Source organism: Nerophis lumbriciformis, linkage group LG17 (genome assembly GCF_033978685.3).
Source record: "Nerophis lumbriciformis linkage group LG17, RoL_Nlum_v2.1, whole genome shotgun sequence".
In the NCBI taxonomy this organism is placed as follows: domain Eukaryota; kingdom Metazoa; phylum Chordata; class Actinopteri; order Syngnathiformes; family Syngnathidae; genus Nerophis; species Nerophis lumbriciformis.
In genome coordinates, this window is record NC_084564.2 from 34049437 (window position 1) to 34072911 (window position 23475).

General features: G+C 34.4%; 1 protein-coding gene across 2 annotated transcripts; it reads left to right on the forward strand.

The window, feature by feature from the left end:
- The first annotated feature begins 3751 nt into the window (after window positions 1-3751).
- LOC133614274 (uncharacterized) lies at window positions 3752-12758 on the forward strand. Of its 2 annotated transcripts, XM_061972118.2 has the most exons (12): window positions 3752-3851; window positions 6429-6498; window positions 6878-6935; window positions 9448-9474; window positions 9581-9771; window positions 9974-10088; window positions 10242-10333; window positions 10443-10520; window positions 10610-10684; window positions 10782-10919; window positions 11088-11783; window positions 12618-12758. In XM_061972118.2, exons 5-10 carry the CDS (start codon window positions 9582-9584, stop codon window positions 10847-10849), a joined length of 618 nt encoding a protein of 205 aa, XP_061828102.1. In that variant the 5' UTR covers window positions 3752-3851; window positions 6429-6498; window positions 6878-6935; window positions 9448-9474; window position 9581; the 3' UTR covers window positions 10850-10919; window positions 11088-11783; window positions 12618-12758. The 2 variants fall into 2 exon arrangements, with proteins under 2 accessions (XP_061828102.1, XP_072771149.1); XM_072915048.1 differs by lacking the exons at window positions 9448-9474; window positions 9581-9771 and having other exon boundaries at window positions 6429-6497; window positions 6876-6935.
- The last annotated feature ends 10717 nt before the right edge of the window (window positions 12759-23475 follow it).

Consider the following 23475-nt stretch of genomic DNA (forward strand, 5'->3'; position numbering starts at 1 on the left):
GTTTGGTTTTGGAATTATGTTTATCTAACTTTCATATTTAGTATGACAGTTATACCATCATATTGAGTAAAAAAAACAACTAACTTTTTTCTTTACAAACCTTACAAAATATTTTTTTTCTAGTAAAACTCACAAAGATTCATTTCTTTAGGCATTATTAGCCATTTAGCATATTTGGTTTAGGAGTTATGTTTAAATAACTGTTATTTTGAATATGGCAGTTATACTGTCATTATGAGTAAAACCCAATTTTTGTATTTGTAAACCTTACCAAAATAACTGATTCTGGTAAAACTAACATATATTCAATATTACAGGCATTTTTAGACGGATTGCAAGTTTGGTTTTGGTGTTATATTTATTCAACTTTCATATTTAGTATGACAGTTATACTGTCATATTGAGTAAAAAAAAAAGCTAACTTGTGTCTTACAAACCTTACAAACTTTTTTTTCCTGTAAAACTTACAAAGATACATTTCTCCAGGCATTATTTGACATTTTGCTTGCATGGTTTAGGAGTTATGTTTAAATAACAGTCAGATTGAATATGACAGTATACTGTCATAATAGTTTTTTATTCAATATGCCAGTAATGTTCTTAAAATCCTGAGATAATGCGAAATAAGCAATAAAAATGTTTTTCCTACACCAAACATGCAACATGTCTAATAATACGTGAAGATATATATCTTTGTTAGTTTTACTAGAAAAATTATCTTTTGTAAGTTTTGCAAAGAGGCAAGTTAGTTTTTTTTAATTCAATATGACAGTATAACTGTCAAACTAAATATGAAAGTTATATAAACATAACTCCAAAACTAAACATGCATTATGTCTAAAAATAACTAAAATATTGTATCTATGTGAGTTACACCAGAATCAGGTAATTCGGTAAGGTTTACAAATACAAAAATTGTTTTTTTTCCCATAATGACAGTATAACTGCTACATTCAATTTGACTGTTATTTAAACATAACTCCTAAACCATGCAAGCAAAATGTCAAATAATGCCTGGAGAAATGTATCTTTGTAAGTTTTACAGGAAAAAAATAGTTTGTAAGGTTTGTAAAGACACAAGTTAGCTTTTTTTTACTCAATATGACAGTATAACTGTCATACTAAATATGAAAGTTGAATAAATATAACACCAAAACCAAACTTGCAATCCGTCTAAAAATGCCTGTAATATTGAATATATGTGCCCACACAGCAGAAGACTCCTATGCGGCTCCGCCTTCAAGTCGCCCAACCCACGTAGCTGTCACATTCGTTTTGGCTCTGCCTAGAGGATCCGCTCCGCCTCCGAAAATTGTACGGTCAGACGTATGGCGTCACATTAGTGCCAAAAATCCGAGCGCATAAAAACTGTTATCGCGCGCTGATTCTCCACTTCGTACGCACGCGCGACACCCTTTTGCGCGCGCGTGGTTCCTTTTTGCGAGCGCGTGGTTCCTTTTTGCGCGCTCTCTGTGTACTCCTGACAGCTCTCCTCGCGCTGTCATGTTTCTTTTTGGCACTTTGGGGGCGGGTATGCTTAGACGGCCCCTCCTTTCTGATTGGCTGTGAGCATTTTTCATATGACCAATCATTCTCCAGCGTAGCAACGTTGTAGCCATCTTACCTCGGACATCTAGCCTCTATCATTACATTGATGTCAATGGTACATGTACTAATTAAATTACCATAACTTGCTCGATTTTCGACCAATTTACAAACAGTTTGCCTTGTTACAAATCTTATTACATGTACATATGACATAGGATCAGGGCCGGCCCGTGGCATAGGCCGTATAGGCAAATGCTAAGGGCGCCGTCCATTAGGGGGCGCCACGCCAGTGCCACAAATGTTGGAGAAAAAATAAAAAAATAAAAAAAAGTTGGTACTATTTCTAAATACAAAAAATAATCCCACGTTAATTAAAATGCAAAGTAAAGCCTATTTAATAGAAATATTATTTGTTACAACATTACGCCCCCCCCCCTACTCCCCCCGCACGGTGCGCCCCCTCTCTTCCCGTATCATGATCATGACTCTTTTTGGACGTCACCACATCAAAAAATCAACACAAGATGTCAAAACGGCCAAAACTGTCAGGTGCCCAGGGAAGAAAAAAGAGAAAAGAAGAGGAGGAGAAACGAGAAAAGACAGAGGTAGCAGGTAGGTAACGTTAGCCTACATTAAATTATTTGTCTGTTACAGAATGTGATAGTAACCTGGCTTTTTAGCATTAAGCTAATGCTACATGATTCGGCAATTGCTAATCAATAAATAGCTAGTTCTGTTTTAACTTCGGGTTAATATTGTGGAGGGGGCTAAATTGTTATGGAAAATAATAATGTAACGTTAGGTAATTACAGTACTCCCACCTTACATTCCCCAGGGACATTTGTATTAGATCTTTTAAGCAGGTGTTTTTTGTTTACATTGTTATTGCCTTCTGGTTAGCTAATGTTTGCCCTGCAGGTAATAGTCACTTTTCCACCCCTTTATATATTAGGTATAGTTGTAAGTAAAAAAAAAAAAGGTCAAAGACAAAGCTATTCGGGTTCTTGTGAGTATATACACTTCACTGCCGATGTGGGGGGGCGCCACCTAAAATCTTGCCTAGGGCGCCAGATTGGTTAGGGCCGGGCCTGCATAGGATGCTGTACCTGTTGAAATTACCTCTTTCGCTTTAAAAAAAAAAAGACTTAATTGTGCAACATAGTTGTGTAGGGTCAGCAGGGGTGCCGCTAGTGATTTTGGGCCCCATGAAAAGAATCTTTACAGGGCCCCCAACACAGTGCCATTATTTTTTCTGTATTATAATTTCATCATCATTAGGGGCCTCTCTGGGCCCCCCTCCATCATGGGCCCCTAGAATCCGTCTCCTTTACCCCCCCTTTTCGGCGCCCCTGCGGGTCAGTGTTAGTCAGTTCTCTGATTATTTTCAACTGTTTCAGAATACATTATTAAAAGCTATTTTTAACATTTTAAAAACAAAATTCAAAGATTATTTCATTAATTTAATGGCTGAATCAAAAGAAATTCCATAAATTAGAAAACAAATGTTCAAGAAGAAGTGAAAATATAAAATAATGTTATGATTGGATGTTATTGCTGGTGGACCAGTTCTGGCTGAAAGATGTGATTATGGTGTTTGTTGTCTTATTATTTATTTGGGTCACATTTTGTATTACCCTGAAATTGTGTTATGTGGTATGAAATAACCTTCATCAGCGCACGACATTTTTTTATCCACTTCTTCCTCCGTAAATCTTGATACATATTGACGATGACCCGCCCTGCTATACTTCTGATTGGCTCTGAGCATTTTTCAGCATTTTTCGCCTGACCAATCAGAAAGAAGAGGCCGTCTAAGCATACCCGCCCCCAAAGTGCCAAAAAGAAACATGACAGCGCGAGGAGAGATGCCAGGAGTACACAGAGAGCGCGCAGAAAGGCGTCGCGCGCGCGCAGAAAGGCACCGCGCGCGCGCAAAAAGGCACCACGCGCACAGAAAGGCACCGCGCGTGCGCAAAAAGGCACCACGCGCGCGCAAAAGGGTGTCGCGTGCGCGCACGAAGTGGAGAAACAGCGCGCAATAACAGTTTTTATGCGCTCAGATTTTTGGCACTAATGTGACGCCATAATGTGACGCCATACTGACGGCGGATCCTGAGCGGACCCATGTCTGATTTGCGTACGCGGACGCGGCAAACTAAACCGTCGCGCGCCGCCTACAGTATAGGTTCCGCCTACGTGGATACTGAGCCGACCAATGTCTGATCCGCAGACGTGGACGCGCGCCTATAAAGTGTACGCGCAAGCCAAGCTCGGTCATTTCTGGAGTTTGCTGGAACAGGAACGTAAGTAGATTTATTGATTTGTTGCTACATTCACAGTAAAGATCGGCCTTTGTGTTTCCATCATCATTTATGTATGATTGTAATGACGTTGTTTGATATTAGGACTAAATAAAACTTTATATTCTGTAAAAAAAGGCTATTTTATTTTAAAAGGAATAGCAATTTCGGCAGAATATGTTATAACATATTCTGGCCCTTAAGTAAAGTTAAGTTAAGTAAAGTTTCTTTACTGTGTATTTTTCTTGATGTGACGCAGCTGTAAGTCACGTTACATTGTCTCTCGATCCTTTTAATTTTTTACAAACTTTTTGGTTGTCGCTCTTAAAGTATTTTATAAGAATGCACACGGTCTGTGACTTGTTGATAAACATGCGGGTTAAATTCTTGGATTATGCTTGTTAAATTGTTGTAAAAACCTCACTTTTATATGCTAAATGCTGCCCACGTGGATTAGTTAAATGCTATGCTACCGCTAGCATTAAACTAGCGGTCCATGTGGTTAGCTTAATGCTATGCTGTTTTTACGGTGTTTCCTGGTCTCGTGAGTTTTTTGCACGGGCCAAAAACTCTGTCTGTGTGTACATCTTCATTGTGTGCTGCTGCATGTGGTATTTTATATCGGTGTCCAAAGTGCGGCCCGGGGGCCATTTGCGGCCCGCAGGTCATTTTTTAACGGCCCATTTTAAAATACGATTAAACAAATTAAAAACATAAAAATTGATATGAAAGACAAAACAGGTGAACTGTAACAAGAAAATGTTGCAATGTTTACTCTATAACACAAAGCTGCCATGCAGGCTGTTTCTTTCTTTAATAAATAATGAATCCAAATCAATGTTATTATGAATTATTGACCTATCCAAGGCTCCAATTACGTCACATTAAATATTGCACTTTGAGTTTTTTTTTTGGGTAAATGTTGCATATTTTGTGTTTGCCATATAAAAAATGTAGCTGTTTTTTTTATTTTTAAAGGGCCTAAAACGAACAAACAAAAAACATAAACAACAATAAAACTTATAACTGACAGATAGATCTGAAGTTGATCTCGAGATTATTGTAAAAGTAAACAGTAAAAAAGTTGTATAATTTATTTTTTAACACTTTAATGCATGGGTGTCCAAAGTGCGGCCCGGGGGCCATTTGCGGCCCGCAGGTCATTTTTCTTAACGGCCCCACGGCCCATTTTAAAATATGATTATTAAAAAAATAAAATTAAATTAAAACATAAAAAGTGGTATGAATGACCAAACAGGTGAAATGTAACAATAAAATGTTGCAATGTTTACTCTAGTAACACAAAGCTGCAATGCAGGCTGTTTCTTTCTTTAAAAAATAATGAATCAAAATCAATGGTGTTATGAATTATTGACGTATCCAAGGCTCCAATTACGTCACATTAAATATTGCACTTTGAGATTTTTTTGGGGGGTAAATGTTGCATATTTTGTTTGCCATATAAACAATTTAGATGTTTTTTTATTTTTAGAAGGCCAAAAAAGAAAAAACATAAACAACAATAAAACTTATAATTGACAGATCTGAAGTTGATCTCGATTATTGTGTTAAAAGTAAACAGTAAAAAAAAATGTAATTTATTTTTTAACTCTTTAATGCATGGGTGTCCAAAGTGCGGCCCGGGGGCCATTTGCGACCCGCAGGTCATTTTTCTGAACGGCCCATTTTAAAATACGATTAAAAAAAAAAAAAAAAAAAAAAAAAATTTTAAACAAAAAGTGGTATGAAAGACCAAACAGGTGAAATGTAACAATAAAATGTTGCAATGTTTATTCTCACAAAGCTGCCGTGCAGGCTGTTTCTTTAAAAAAAATAATGAATCAAAATCAATGTTATGAATTATTGACCTATCCAAGGCTCCAATTACGTCACATTAAAAAATGCACTTTGAGATTTTTTTGGGGGGTAAATGTTGCATATTTTGTTTGCCATATAAAAAATGGAGCTGTTTTTTTTTATTTTTAAAGGGCCTAAAACGAACAAACAAAAAACATAAACAAGAATACAACTTATAATTGACAGATCTGAAGTTGATCTCGAGATTATTGTGTTAAAATTAAACAGTAAAAAAAAATGTATAATTTATTCTTTTAACACTTTAATGAGTAGGACCCTTTTGGTTCCCCAATAATTTTTGGGTGATTTGTTTATAAGTGTCATCGCTCAAAAAATAATAATGAATTAAAATCAATGGTGTTATGAGTTGACCTTTTTAAGGCTCCAATTATTAAATCTCAAATATTCCACTAAAAAAATGTATTGGGTGAAAATATTGCGTATTTTGTGTTTTTTTCCATAAAACAGGGTTTTCTTTGACAAAAAGAGCATACGACTTACATTTTTAAAAACATTATATTGACAGATAGACCTAATGTTGATCTAGGGATTTAAAACTTGAATAATAAAAATAATACTGAATGACACATTTTTAATATTTTTTTTTACCAAAACCCTTTGGGGTCCCTGGGATCAAGCCTAAGTGGAGGCCTAAATGTATATTTATATATATGTATCCTGTGGTATTAATATGAGTGTATTTTTTATTTCTTTATTCTTTAGTGGAGCTCGAGATCCTGTTTACTGTGGACTAGCTGTGTGACGCCCTGTTTGTTTCCATTAAAAAAAAAAGGTATGTCTGTTATGAGTTTTTTTGGCATAGTTAATTGTAGAAAAAAATATAAAATGAGGTGATGTGAGTGGTATAAATTGCTGCACATATTAAGGATCCTTTTTCTTGATCTATATAAAAAGAAAAGGTGAATAAATCCTCCACGACTCAACTCCTGTGTGCATCACTACAAAAGACACAACGCAGAACAGTGACTGTTACATATATAATGTAAAGTGTCTATCTGCAATCTTTATAATTAAAATTAATGAATTAGAAATTAATTATTTTAACCACTGTTTGCGTCGGTTCAGACAACTAATGTATTTTGCGCCTGTTCATAATTTCTTATGCGACTGTATGGAACTTGGTCCCATCTTCTATTTTGTGTGTTTTGCAGCATCATCTATTGCCTGGATTTTTGCCTGCAATTGCTCCTGCTACGTTCGCTTAATCAAGTAAGATACTTTCTGGTTTGTTAAAATGTAATGTTGCTTACACATTTTTCTAGCAGCTCTTGGCATATTCATGGGGCCGAATCAATTTAACGTTGCCCTATATCTTGTCTAGTTTGTAGCAACGAAACAGACAACGCCACCATTTAACAATGTATTTATTTAAATATAACATTAGAAACAATAATCAATGATAAACTTTACTGTATTTTCTTGTCTTTTAGCGCAAACATGAATAGAAATACTGTGCCTATCTCTTTATCAACCTTAAGACGAAGGACACGTGTTGACGTTCAAAAAAGGCTTCATCAGATTCAGACAGACATGACAGACATTACAGGAATAGGGGCAGATGACAGAGTTCTTTCTGAGAACACTGCCCAATCCTCTTCAGCTGCACATGCAATGCCAGAGGTGCACGTTTTTACAGAGGAGGACATGGAATTGGAGGCAGATTTAGATGACGTGTATTGGGATGAAAGTGATGGGGATGGGACATCAGGTTCGGATTCTGAAAATGATGACCCAACATCACTTTCTGATAACATTGCCAACTGGGCAGTGAGTTTTGGCATTTCCATGGTTGCTCTAACTGCACTGTTGAGTATACTCCATCTAACCCATCCCAATCTGCCAAAGGATGGAAGGACCCTTCTGAAAACAAAAGTCCAATATTCTATTCAGGAGAAGGCTGGGGGGAACTACCATCACTTTGGCATCCTTTCCTCCTTGAAGGCCACTCTAAGTAAATATGTCGAAACATTGGCAGAGGGCATGACATTGGGGCTGCGGATTAATATAGATGGACTTCCTTTATTTAAAAGTTCCACTGTACAGCTGTGGCCCATCCTTTGCCTACTGGTTACCGTCCCCATGAAGGAACCCGTTGTCATTGGGGCGTACTGTGGACCAAAAAAACCTAGTTCGGCCACAGAGTTCTTATCTAATTTTGTCACAGAACTACATGAGCTAGAGGCTGGGTTTTGCTTTGAAGATAAGAATCTTAAAATTGAGCTTCACACAGTAATCTGTGATACCCCTGCACGGGCCTTTGTGAAAAATACTAAAGCCCACAATGCTTACTATGGGTGCGATAAGTGCCTACACCCAGGGCAATACCACAACCGGCGTATGTCGTTCCCTGGACCAGAGCACCCCCTTAGAACTGACATCTCATTTAACCTGAAGGTTGATGAATTACATCACCACGAAGGGCCACATCCATTTGAACGCGTCAAGGTTGGCATGGTAACGCAGTTTCCCTTAGATTATATGCATTTAGTGTGTTTGGGCATTGTAAGGAAACTGCTCCTAACTTGGCTCCGAGGTCCGTTAACCGTAAGACTGCCGGCATTAATAGCAGACAGGATGTCAGGCAAACTCCAGTCCATGAGGCCCCACGTGCCAATTGAGTTTGCCAGGAGACTACGGTCGCTTAGGGAGTTGGACCGTTGGAAGGCAACTGAATTCCGACAGTTCTTACTGTATACTGGCCCTGTGGTACTGGCAGGATTCCTGGACCGGAACATGTACTGTAATTTCATGCTCCTGTCAACTGCTATATCCATGTTGGTAAGCCCTGAACATCTCAACCTTGCTGACTATGCTGGACAAATGCTAAAATCTTTTGTCAACCATTTTGGTGAGCTTTATGGGACAGACCAGATTGTGTACAATGTCCACTGTCTGGTTCACCTGGCAGACGAGGTGAAGAGGCATGACTGTCTGGACTCCTTTTCAGCGTTCCCATATGAGAATCACCTTGGGAAAATAAAAAAAACTAATTAGAAAACCTGAGTTCCCTCTACCTCAGCTCATTCGGCGCCTTTCGGAGGTTACAGCTACCAAATCAGATGCTGATGCAGACATGTCACTGAAAAGGGAGCATTTTGTGGGCCCAATTGTTGTTGGCCTGGAAGTTCATGCACAATATGGGGAAATGCAATGTGAAAGGTGGACCGTCAAATTATCAACAGGGGACATGTTTCTGGTGGTGGATAAAGTCTGCCTTATCAAAAACATTATCAAAAATGATAATGGTGTGTACGCTATTTACACAGAATTTTCCCGGCAGTCTCCATTCTATACCTACCCCTTCAACTCTGACAGAATGAACATATTTTCTGTAAATGATCCATCTGATGAGCTGAAGTTGGTTGAGGTGTCAGCGCTGCGACATAAATGTGTAGCCTTGCCGTACAGGGATCGTTTCGTGGCCATACCCCTCCTCCATTAATGAAACAAAAAAAGTTTGAGTTCAAATCAATTAAAACAATCAGGAGTTCAAATCGGTTCAATTAATCAGTTTAAACAATCAGTTCAAGTTACAAACTCTAATACTATAGTTGACTACCGACTTCTATGACTTCCAGTACTCTGGATGAAGAATAGCTGTAAGTATTACACAAAAGTTGGTATTATTCCATGTATACACTACACCCATAATTTCAAATCCTACTTTACGATTGAGCTGAAGTTCTGACTATTATGACCTGTACTTTTACCTTTCTTATAGTTCTTACCACCTTGGGGCACCATTCAGGTAAAATTACTTGCTTATTTGTATACACTAACACCTGTGCATGCGTTTGTCCACGTTGATCCTTTGACGATGAATAAATACCCCTTTGCTTTCTTTCTACATTAAGGATGCCTTTTCATCTGATAAAATTTATAATGAACGGGGACATTGCGGTTGTCCCAGGTGGATTGTATGTTGATGGGATGGTTTTCTGGCCCAACTATAAAAACACCGACAGAATTAAAAGGGCCGCTTTAAATGAGGAGCAGCATGAGTCAAACTGGCCAAGATTTGACGTTTCTGTTGTCCGAACTTGTGGTATGCAAATTCATAAATTTCTTGTTTAAAAATAACGTCATAGTTGCTTCTCTTTCTGCTTGGAATAACCTATTCTGTCTATGTTCTGACCAGGTCTCTTGTAAGAGAGAGACCTGATACATCATCATCAATAATAATAATATTCTGTTCAGCTCTACAGCTAATTTGAAACTCATGTTCATTTTAACATATTCAATTTTAGACAACTACAAAGACGCATTAAAAATAATGCAGCAATATGGAAAGGGCTGCAACACCTCAGACCTGCAATCTGAGGCAGAGAATGAGCTGCCAGACAAAAGGAGCAGGAAGCCAGTGTAAGTGTGTTACGTCTTGTATTTGTCATGTTTCAACAGTAACAGGAAGGTTATTTCCGGTAGCATTCAAAAATAGACCAGAGATGCTTGTACTATATGTATATTTGGCAATTTTGGTATTGCAATAATCCTAATGATATGGTAACCCAACAGCCATCGTCTCAGGGACTCGGATGATAGCGAAGAAGACCCGGGAAATAGTGACCTCGCATCTCTGGGGTCGGCAAGCCAATTGCACAGGCAGAGTAAGGAATAATCTCTTAACATCCAAAACGAAACCACCACATTAATAAAGATATGGTTAACATTCTTAGTGCTAAAGATATTCCCCTTTCCTTGTATCCCTTCTCCCAGCTCCACCGTCTCGCCGGGTGCCAGCAAGAGTCGTGAGTACCTGTCAACTCGACTCCTCAACTGGAGATAACTTTCTAGGTAAAGACTGATCCCCGAAATAATATCTCAGCATCCAGTAACCATGGCTAACAGATCACAACCATTTAATACCAATTTATCTCCCATAGCACCTCACCATGGGGAAGGACGTACTTATATGCCCTCACCAGCACCTGCATTAAACATGCAGAGAGTTACACAAGGTAGGGACTGATCTCTGAAATATTAGTGAATAGATAGGCCCCTTGGGTATAATCAGTCATGATTAACTGATGACTCTCACAATGCCCACCTCACTAGGAACGGCAGTCCCTCCTCGACTCCCTCCACCCCCCGCACCACCTCTCAACATGTGGCAGACACAGTAGCCTGGATACAGCCTGGCCTACAGGCCAACATGGCGAGGGGGGAGAATGGCTGACAACATTTCCTGCTTTGGTGAGCAATAACTGACAAATACCGGATGGTCATTCTGTGCCACAAATTTTGGAAAAAATTCAAATTCACAAGCAATCACATATTTTCTTCAAACTTTGTCAATAACTTTTGTCAGTAATGAGGATAAACACTGAAACATGTTAATTTTATACTGCTGTTTGTCAACAGCGGCTAAGGTCCACATCCTTAGCCTGCTGGAAAATATTAAGCACACCCAAGACCAGCTGATGGCGAAGGTAAACTTCTTAACAAGCAGGTTGACCTCGAACCCGGGGCCAGAAGTTGAAATGCCGGCCAATATCCAGTTTCCACTGACACGGTTGGAGGCAGTGGAGTCATTTGAGGCATTTTTAAATGACCCATCAAATGGCCCAGCTCGACAAAGAGTGGTGAGGTTTCTTACTTAATATGAATGGTGCCAATAGGTTTATTGATTGTCCATGATTATGCAAATATTCTATTGAATCAGCGCTGACAACCAGGCCTGTCCTGAACCACCTTTTCCCAGTGGTAAGATTATGTCAGTGAGCCACAATCGGCCTGGTTTGACATCGTGTGTAAAGGTAGCATAGGTCCATGAGCCAAGAGAACAGGTTCTGTTTTTTTACATTTCTGGACGCTTTCAACAGGAACAAAAACATTTGAAATCCAACTTAAGCTTAAAAATGTTTACCTGTTTGTTTAAAGAGATGTCTTTGCCTTTTAAATTTCTTCTTTGGCCACCATTTGAGGCCACAATGTGAAGCGGGTGACCTGGAACATCCTGGGCAGGATGTTCACAAAGGAGGTTTCACATCAGATAAATTGGAAGGGCGTCAACAACAAAGGCCTTTAGCAGGATGGCAACAAAGACCTTGCTTTTCAGTAAGTATATAATTCAAAGTAATATTACATACGTTCAAAGTCAATAGTGGGGGCAGCCTTAAAAATCGTAGCAACCATCATACCTGTAGCTGCTCCCAAACTTATTCTCTTGGTCAGATTAACGTAACGCTTCAACTGATGTTTGTCGACATCCTTTATTGAGCCTTGAATAGGTAAAAAATTCATAATGACATTGATTTTGATTCATTATTATTTTTTAAAGAAACAGCCTACATGGCAGCTTTGTGTGATTAGAGTAAACATTGCTACATTTTCTTGTTACATTTCACCCGTTTGCTCTTTAAATACCACTTTTAATGTTTTTTATTTATTTCAATCGTATGTTTTAAAAATGTGCTGTAGGGCTGTTAAAAAATGACCTGCGGGTCGCAAATGGCCCCCGGGCCACACTTTGGACACCCCTGGCCTACACGAATACAAACATAGAATGATAGTACAAATATAAGAAAACAATGTCAACTTCCCAAAGTTGGGTTATGGATATTTATTTATGCCCCCTCCCGCCGCCATCATCCAACAGAATCAAACAAACATGACAAAACCACACAGATTTATCCACATACAGTACTCTGATCAAGGAACCAAATAACGATATTGTTTGAACATTTTGGATATCTTGCACACCTATACCCTGATCACAAATTCATAATTTATGCACCTTATTTTAACCACCTCCAGTAACTTTAAGTCATGTTTCTTTTTCAAATGTAATCTCCTTAATACTTATCACATATTTTGTATTGTGTAAGCATACTTGGCTTTGGATGCTACATACCATAAACATATCTGTCTTGTAATCTTGTTTGATTACAGGTGCTGTGAAAAAAATCAGGTGACAAGGTTAGCCACGGACGCTGAGGTCACCAAACACGCCATCAGGTGGTTCAACCTGGCGGGGGATCGGGCAACGAGGAGACGAGTCCCGCCTCCACCTCCTCAGGATGAATAGAAATGTATAAATAAAAAATGTTTTATTGAACTTCTTGTCATTCACCAGTTCATTTTCTGATGTTAGCTGTGCATGGAGCAGCATTTCATTGAAGTTGTAGCCTAATAGATTAAATATGTATATTTACTATTTATATATTTTACTTTATAGAGTGAATTGACCGTTTTCTGTTTCTGCCTATTGACAATGTTAGTTTAAAAATACAAGGCAATGCATATGTAAGCCTATATTGCTGTAGTAACGCCTAGTGAATTTTTTAGTTTCCTATTGTATCCTACAGCAAGAACAGAAATGATTTTGAAAATGAGAAACGGGTCCAAAACGGCCAGATGAGCCAGGGTTTTTATGAGTCCGTTGCTGGTCCGCGGCGCACCCGCTGCGGAGCTGAGGTTTTGATCATGGATGCGGAGCGGATCCAGCTCGGCGCCACGGCGGGTCCGCGCCACGCCTCCGTGGCGGATGTAATCCTGAGAACAAGTGGACGCCGATACGGGTCCGTTTCGCGGGTCCGTTCCGGAAAGCGCGATAGCTCCGCGGGGGATCCGCCGCGGAGTCTTTTTGCTCTGTGGGTGAGTTTTACCAGAATCAGTTATTTTGGTAAGGTTTACAAATACAAAAATTGGGTTTTACTCATGACAGTATAACTGCATTATTTGATATGACAGTTATTCAAAATAACAGTTATTTAAACATAACTCCTAAACTAAATATGCTAAATGGCTAATAATGCCTGGAGAAATGAATCTTCGTGAGTTTTCCTAGAAAATAAATATTTTGTAAGGTTTGTAAAGACAAAAGTTAGTTGGTTTTTTTACTCAATATTGTCATACTAAATATGAAAGTTAGATAAACATAATTCCAAAACCAAACTCCTAAACCAAACTTGCAGTCTGTCTTAAACTGCCTGTAATATTGAATCTATGAGTTTTGCCGGAATCAGGTATTTTGGTAAGGTTTACAAATATGGGTTTTACTCATAATGACAGTATAACTGCAACATTTGATATGACAGTTATTTAAACATGACTCCTAAACCAAACATGATAAATGACTAATAATGCCTGGAGAAATGTATCTTTGTGAGTTTTACTGGAAAAAAATAATGTGTAAGGTTTATAAAGACACAAGTTATTTTTTTTTATTTAATATGATGGTATAACTGTCATACTAAATATGAAAGTTATATAAACATAACTCCAAAACCAAAATGCATTTTGTCTAAAAATGCCTGTAATGTATCTTTTTAAGTTTGACCAGAATCAGGTATTTTGGTAAGGTTGACAAATACAAACATTAGGTTTTACTCATGACAGTATACTGCCACATTCAATATGACAATTATTTAAACATAACTCCAAAACCAAACATGCATTATGTCTAAAAATTCCTATAATTTTGTATCTACGTGAGTTTTACTAGAATCAGTTGTTTTTCTAAGGTTAACAAATACAAAATATTAGTTTTACTCATAATGAGAGTATACTGTCACAATCAATCTGACAAAATGGCTAATAATGCCTGGAGGAATGTATATTTGTGAATTTTACTGGAACAAATATTTTGTAAGGTTTGTAAAGACACACGTTAGTTTTTTTTACTTAATTTTACAGTATAGCTGTCATACTATATATGAAAGTTTTATAAACATAACTCCAAAACCAAACATGCAATCTGTCTAAAAATGTCTGTAATATTTATTATATGTAAGTTTAATCAGAATCAGGCATTTTGGTAAGGTTTACAAATCAAAAAATTAGGTTTTACTCATAGTGACAGTATAACTGCCACACACAATATGACAGTTATTTAAACATAACTCCTAAAAAACAAATGCAAAATGACTAATAATGCCTAGAGAAATGTATATTTGTGAATTTTACTGGAAAACAATATTTTGTAAGGTTTGTAAAGATACAAATTAGTGTTTTATTACTCAATATGATGGTATAACTGTCATACTAAAGATGAAAGTTATATAAACATAACTCCAAAACCAAACATACTTTATGTCTAATAATTCCTGTAATATTGAATCGATGTGGGTTTTACCAGAATCAGGTATTTTGGTAAGGTTTACAAATACAAAAAATAGGTTTTACTCATAATGACAGTATAACTGCCACACTCAATATGACAGTTATTTAAACATAACTCCTAAACCAAACATGTTAAATGGCTAATAATGCCTGGAGAAATGTATCTTTGTGAGTTTTACAGGAAAAAAATAATTTGTAAGGTTTATAAAGACACAATGTAGTTTTATTTTACTCAATATGATGGTATAACCGTCATACTAAATATGAAAGTTATATAGACATAACTCCAAAAACAAACATGAATTTTGTCTAAAAATACCTGTAATATTGTATCTATGTGAGTTTTACCAGAATCAGGTATTTTGGTAAGGTTTACAACTACAAAAATTAGGTTTTACTCACTATGACAGTATACTGTCACATTCAATCTGACAGTTATGTAAACATAACTCCTAAACCACACATGCAAAATGGCTAATAATGCCTGGAGAAATGTATCTTTGTGAGTTTTACTAGGACAAATATTTTGTAAGGTTTGTAAAGACACACGTTAGTTTTTTTACTCAATATGACAGTATAACTGTCATACTACATGCAACAAATATATAAACCTGACTCCAAAACCAAACTTGCAATCCATCTAAAAATGTCTGTAATATTGAATCTATGTAAGTTTTACCAAAATTAGGCATTTTGGTAAGGTTGACAAATAAAAAAATAGGTTTTATTGATAGTGACATTATAAGTGCCACACTCAATATGACAGTTATTTAAACATAACTCATAAACGACACATGAAAATGGCTATTCATTCTGGAGAAATGTATCTTTGTTAGTTTTACTAGAGTAATGATCTTTTGTAAGGTTTGCAAAGACACAAGTTTTTTTACTCAATATGATGGTATAACTGTCAAACTAAATAAAAAAGTTATAGAAACATAACTCCAAAACTAAACTCAAAAACCAAACATGCAATCCGTTTAAAAATGCCTGTAATATTAAATATATGTGAGTTTTATCAGAATCAGGTATTTTGGTAAGGTTTAAAATACCAAAATTAGGTTTTACTCATAATGACAGTATAACTGCCATGCTCAATATGACAAATATTTAAACATAACTCCTAAAACACACATGCAAAATGACTAATAATGTGTGGAAAAATGTATCGTGATTTTTACTGGAAAAAAATATTTTGTAAGGTTTGTAAAGATACTGTTTTTTTTTTTTTAACTCAATATGATGGTATAACTGTCATACTGAATATGAAAGTTTTATAAAAATAACTCCAAAACCAAACTTGCAATTAGGAAAAAAATGGCTGTAATATTGAATATATGTGATTTTTACCAGAATCAGGTATTTTGGTAAGGATTACAAATAAAAAAATTAGGTTTTACTCATAATGACGGATAACCGCCACATTTTTTTGAACATAACTCCTAAACAAAACATGCTAAATGGCTAATAAAGCCTGGAGAAATGTATCTTTGTGAGTTTTACTGGGAAAAAAAATTGTAAAGTTTGTAAAGACACAAGTTAGTTTTTTCTAACTCAAAAAGACAGTATAACTGTCATAAAAAATGGAAAAGTTATATAAACATAACTCCAAAACCAAACATGTATTATGTCTAAAAATGCCTAAAATGATGTATCCATGTGAGTTTTACTAGAATCAGTTGTTTTTGTAAGTTTATGCAAATACAAAATATTGTTTTTACTCACTATGACAGTATACTGTGACATTCGATCCGACAGTTATTTAAACATAACTCCTAAACCACACATTGAAAATGACTAATAATGCCTGGAGAAATGTATCTCTGTGAATTTTTCTGGAAAAAATATTTTGTAAGGTTTGTTATAACACAAGTTAGGTTTTTTTTCTACTCAATATGACAGCAGTATACTGTCATAGTGAGTAAAACCAATATTTTGTATTTGCAAACCTTACCAAATTTCCTGATTCTGGTAAAACTCCCATAGATACAATATTTTAGGCATTTTTAGACATAATGCATGTTCATTTTTGGAGTTATGTTTATATAACTTTTACATTTAGTTTGACGGTTATACTGTTATATTGAATTAAAAAAAACTAACTTGCGTCGTTGTAAAACTTACAAAAGATACATTTTCTAGTAAAACTAACAAAGATACATGTGTTCAGGCATTATTAGACATGTTGCATGTTTGGTGCAGGAATTATGTTGAAAAATATTTTTATTGCTTTTTTCGCATTATCTCAGGATTTTAAGAACATTACTGGCATATTGAGTAAAAAACTACTATGACAGTGTACTGTCACATTCAATCTGACTGTTATTTAAACATAACTCCTAAACCATGCAAGCAAAATGTCAAATAATGCCTGGAAGAATGTATCTTTGTGTATTAAGGTTTATAAAGACACAAGTTATTTTGTTTTATTTAATATGATGGTATAACTGTCATACTAAATATGAAAGTTATTAAAACATAACTCCAAAACCAAAATGCATTTTGTCTAAAAATGCCTGTAATATTGTATCTATTTGAGTTTTGCCAGAATCAGGTATTTTGGTAAGGTTTACATATACACAAATTTGGTTTTACTCATAATGACAGTATAACTGCCACATTTAATATGACAGTTATGTAAACATAACTCCTATACCACACATGCAAAATGGTTAATAATGCCTGGAGAAATGTATCTTTGTGAGTTTTACTGGAAAAAACGAATTTGTAAGGTTTATAAAGATACAAGTTACATTTTTTACTCAATATGATGATATAACTATCATACTAAATATGAAAGTTATATAAACATAACTCCAAAACCAATGAATCTATGTTTGTTTTACTAGAATCAGGTATTTTGGTAAGGTTTACAAAAACAAAAATTAGGTTTTACTCATTATAACAGTATAACTGCTACATTCAATATGACAGTTATGTAAACAAAACTCCTAAACCACACATGCAAAATGGTTAATAATGCCTGGAGAAATGCATCTTTTTAAGTTTTACAGGAAAAAATAAATAATTTGTAAGGTTTGTAAAGACTGTGATGAGGTGGCGACTTGTCCAGGGTGTACACCGCCTTCCGCCCGATTGTAGCTGAGATAGACTCCAGCGCCCCCCGCGACCCCAAAGGGAATTAGCGGTAGAAAATGGATGGATGGATGGGTTTGTAAAGACACAAGTTCTTTTTTTTTTTACTCAATATGACAGTATAACTGTCATACTGAATGTAAAGAAATTATAAACATAACTCCAAAACCAAACATGCATTATATCTAAAAATGCCTGTAATATTGTATTCATGTGAGTTTAACTAGAATCAGTTGTTTTTGTAAGGTTTGCAAATACAAAATATTGGTTTTACTCACTATGACAGTATACTGTCACATTCAATCTGACAGTTATTTAAACATAACTCCTAAACCAAACATGTTTTATATCTAAAAATTCCTGTAATATTGTATCGGTGTGGGTTTTACCAGAATCAGGTATTTTGGTAAGGTTTACAAATACAAAAAATAGGTTTTACTCATAATGACACACAATACAATAACTGACACACTCAATATGACAGTTATTTAAACATAACTCCTAAACCAAACATGATAAATGGCTTATTATGCCTGGAGAAATGTATCTTGGTGAGTTTTACTGGGGGGAAAAAAATTGTAAGGTTTATAAAGACACAAGTTTTTTTGTTTTTTTTTACTCAATATGATGGTATAACTGTCATACTAAATATGAAAGTTGTATAAACATAACTCCAAAACAAAACATGCATTATGTCTAAAAATGCCTGCAATATTGTATCTATGTAATTTTTACCAGAATCAGGTATTTTTGGTAAGGTTTACGAATACAAAAATTAGGTTTTACTCACTATGACAGTATACTGTCACATTCAATCTGACAGTTATTTAAACATACTGTAACTCCTAAACCACAAATACAAAATGGCTAATAATGCCTGGAGAAATGTATCTTTGTAAATTTTCCTGGAAAAAAAAAATATTTCATGCGGTTTTTAAAGACACAAGTTAGTTTTTTTTTATTAATATGGCAGTATAACTGTCATACTAAATATGAAAGTTAATTAAACATAACTCCAAAACCAAACTTGCAATACGTCTAAAAATGCCTGTAATATTGAATCTATGTGAGTTTTACCAGAATCAGGTATTTAGGTAAGGTTTACAATTACAAAAATTGGGTTTTACTCATAATGACAGTATAACTGCCATATTCAAAATAACAGTTATTTAAACATAACTCCTAAACCAAACATGCTAAATTGCTAATAATGCCTGGAGAAATGTATTTTTGTGAATTTTACTAGAAAAAAATATTTTGTAAGGTTTGTAAAGACAAAAGTTTTTTTTTTTTACTGAATATGATGGTATAACTGTCAAACTAAATATAAAAGTAATATGAACATAATTCCAAAACCAAACTCCTAAACCAAACTTGCAATCCGTCATAAACTGCCTGTAATATTGAATCTATATGAGTTTTACCAGAATCAGGTATTTTGGTAAGGTTTACAAATACAAAACTTGGGTTTTACTCATAATGACAGTATAACTGCAATATTTGATATGACAGTTATTTAAACATAACTCCTAAACCAAACATGATAAATGGCTAATAATGCCTGGAGAAATGTATCATTGTGAGTTTTACTGGAAACAAATAATTTGTAAGGTTTATAAAGACACAAGTTGGTTTTTTTTATTTATTATGATGGTATAACTTTCATACTAAATATGAAATTTATATAAACATAACTCCAAAACCAAACATGCTTTATGTCTAAAAATTCCTGTAATATTGTATCTATGTGAGTTTTACCAGAATCAGGTATTTTGGTAAGGTTTACAATTAGGTTTTACTCATAATGACAGTATAACTGCCACATTGACTGCCACCAAACATGCATTGTGTCTAAAAATGCTTATAATGTTGTATTCATGTGAGTTTTACTATAATCAGTTGTTTTTGTAAGGTTTACAAATACAAAATATTAGTTTTACTCATAATTACAGTATACTGTCACAATCAATCTGACAAAATGGCTAATAATGCCTTGAGGAATGTATCTTTGTGAGTTTTACTGGAAACAATATTTTGTAAGGTTTGTAAAGACACAAGTTAGTTTTTTTTACACAATTTAACAGTTTTGCTGTCATACTATATATGAATATTATATAAACATAATTCCAAAACCAAATATGCAATCCGTCTAAAAATGCCTGTAATATTGAATATATGTGAGTTTTACCAGAATCAGGTATTTAGGTAAGGTTTACAAATACAAAAATTGGGTTTTACTCATAATGACAGTATAACTGCCATATTCAAAATAACAGTTATTTAAACATAACTCCTAAACCAAACATGCTAAAATGCTAATAATGCCTGGAGAAATGTATCTTTGTGAATTTTACTAGAAAAAAATATTTTGTAAGGTTTGTAAAGACAGAAGTTATTTTTTTTTTACTGAATTTGATGGTACAACTGTCAAACTAAATATAAAATTAATATAGACATAATTCCAAAAACAAACTCCTAAACCAAACCTGCAATCCGTCTTAAACTGCCTGTAATATTGAATCTATATGAGTTTTACCAGAATCAGGTATTTTGGTAAGATTTACAAATACAAAACTTGGGTTTTACTCATAATGACAGTATAACTGCATTATTTGTTATGACAGTTATTTAAACATAACTCCTAAACCAAACATGATAAATGGCTAATAATGCCTGGAGAAATGTATCATTGTGAGTTTTACTGGAAACAAATAATTTGTAAGGTTTATAAAGACACAAGTTAGTTTTTTTTATGTATTATGATGGTATAACTTTCATACTAAATATTAAATTTATATAAACATAACTCCAAAACCAAACATGCTTTATGTCTAAAAATTCCTGTAATATTGTATCTATGTGAGTTTTACCAGAATCAGGTATTTTGGTAAGGTTTACAATTAGGTTTTACTCATAATGACAGTATAACTGCCACATTGACTGCCACCAAACATGCATTGTGTCTAAAAATGCTTATAATTTTGTATTCATGTGAGTTTTACTATAATCAGTTGTTTTTGTAAGGTTTACAAATACAAAATATTAGTTTTACTCATAATTACAGTATACTGTCACAATCAATCTGACAAAATGGCTAATAATGCCTTGAGGAATGTATCTTTGTGAGTTTTACTGGAAACAATATTTTGTAAGGTTTGTAAAGACACAAGTTAGTTTTTTTTACACAATTTCACAGATTTGCTGTCATACTATATATGAATATTATATAAACATAATTCCAAAACCAAATATGCAATCCGTCTAAAAATGCCTGTAATATTGAATATATGTGAGTTTTATCAGATTCACGTATTTTGGTAAAGTTTACGAATATAAAAATTAGGTTTTACTCATAATGACAGTATAACTGCCACACTCAATATGACAGTTAATTAAACATAACTCCTAAAACACAAATGCAAAATGACTAATAATATCTAGAGAAATGTATATTTGTGAATTTTACTGGAAAACAGTATTTTGTAAGGTTTGTAAAGATACCAATTAGTTGGTTTTTTTACTCAGAATGATGGTATAACTGTCATACTAAATATGAAAGTTATATAAACATAACTCCAAAACGAAACATGCTTTATGTCTAAAAATTCCTGTAATATTGTATCGGTGTGGGTTTTACCAGAATCAGGTATTTTGGTAAGGTTTACAAATACAAAAAATAGGTTTTACTCATAATGACACACAATACAATAACTGACACACTCAAAATGACAGTTATTTAAACATAACTCCTAAACCAAACATGATAAATGGCTAATTATGCCTGGAGAAATGTATCTTTGTGAGTTTTACTGGGGAAAAAAAAGTTGTAAGGTTTATAAAGACACAAGTTTTTTTGTTTTTTTTTACTCAATATGATGGTATAACTGTCATACTAAATATGAAAGTTGTATAAACATAACTCCAAAACCAAACATGCATTATGTCTAAAAATGCCTGCAATATTGTATCTATGTGATTTTTACCAGAATCAGGTATTTTTGGTAAGGTTTACAAATACAGAAATTAGGTTTTACTCACTATGACAGTATACTGTCACATTCAATCTGACAGTTATTTAAACATACTGTAACCCCTAAACCACGAATACAAAATGGCTAATAATGCCTGGAGAAATGTATCTTTGTAAATTTTCCTCGAAAAAAAAAATATTTTATACGGTTTTTAAAGACACAAGTTAGTTTTTTTTATTAATATGACAGTATAACTGTCATACTAAATATGAAAGTTAAATAAACATCACTCCAAAACCAAACTTGCAATACGTCTAAAAATGCCTGTAATATTGAATCTATGTGAGTTTTACCAGAATCAGGTATTTAGGTAAGGTTTATAAATACAAAAATTGGGTTTTATTCATAATGACAGTATAACTGCCACCCTCAATATGACGGTTATGTAAACATAACTCCTAAACCACACATGCAAAATGGCTAATAATGCCTGGAGAAATGTATCTTTGTGAGATTTACAGGAAAAACAAATTGTAAGGTTTGTAAAGACACAAGTTATAACTGTCATAATAAATGTAAAAGTTATATAAACATAACTCCAATACCAAACATGCAATCCGTCTAAAAATGCCTGTAATATTGAATCTATGTGAGCTTTACTAGAATCAGGTATTTTGTTAAGGTTTGCAAATAAAAAATTAGGTTTTACTCACCATGACAGTATACTGTCACATGCAATCTGACTGTTATTTAAACATATATTCTGAACCACAGATGCAAAATGGCTAATATTAACTGGAGAAATGTATTTTTGTGAGTTTCACTGGAAAATAAAATATTTTGTAAGGTTTGTATAGACACAAGTTAGTTTTTTTTGCTCAATATGATGGAAACATACTTTATGTCTAAAAAATCCTGTAATATTTTATCTATGTGAGTTTTATCAGAATCAGTTATTTTGGTAATTTTACAAATACTGCCACACTCAATATGACAGTTATTTAAACATAACTCTAAACCAAACATGATTAATGGCTAATAATGCCTGGAGAAATGTATCTTTGTGAGTTTTACTGGAAAAAAAATATTTTTTAAGGTTTATAAAGACACAAGTTAGTTTTTTTTACTCATTATGACAGTATAACGGTAATACTAAATGTAAAAAATATATAAACAAAACTCCAAAACCAAACATGCATTATGTTTAAAAATGCCTGTAATTTTGTATCCATGCGAGTTTTACTAAAATCAATTGTTGTAGTAAGTTTTGCAAATACAAAATATTGGTTTTACTCACCATGCTAGTATACTGTCACATTCAATTTGACAGTTATTTAATCATAACTACCAAACCACACATGCAAAATGGCTATAATGCCTGGAGAAATGTATCTTTGTGAGATTACTGGAAAAAAATATTTTGTAAGGTTTGTAAAGAAACAATTTAGTTGTTTTTTTTCTTAATATGATGAGGTGGCGACTTTTCCAGGGTGTACAACGCCTTCCGACCGATTATAGCTGAGATAGGTTTCAGCACCCCCCGTGACCCCGAAGGGAATAGGCGGTAGAAAAAGGAAGGATGGATGGACAGTATAACTGTCATACTAATTGTAAAAGTA

Excerpts from the sequence above, each read along its gene's own strand:
- LOC133614274 (XM_061972118.2), top strand. The coding sequence starts at position 9,582 with ATGCCTTTTCATCTGATAAAATTTATAATGAACGGGGACATTGCGGTT. Across the intron at positions 10,089-10,241 it reads AAAAGGAGCAGGAAGCCAGT|CCATCGTCTCAGGGACTCGG; the intron begins GTAAGTGTGTTA and ends GTAACCCAACAG. Across the intron at positions 10,521-10,609 it reads AACTGGAGATAACTTTCTAG|CACCTCACCATGGGGAAGGA; the intron begins GTAAAGACTGAT and ends TATCTCCCATAG.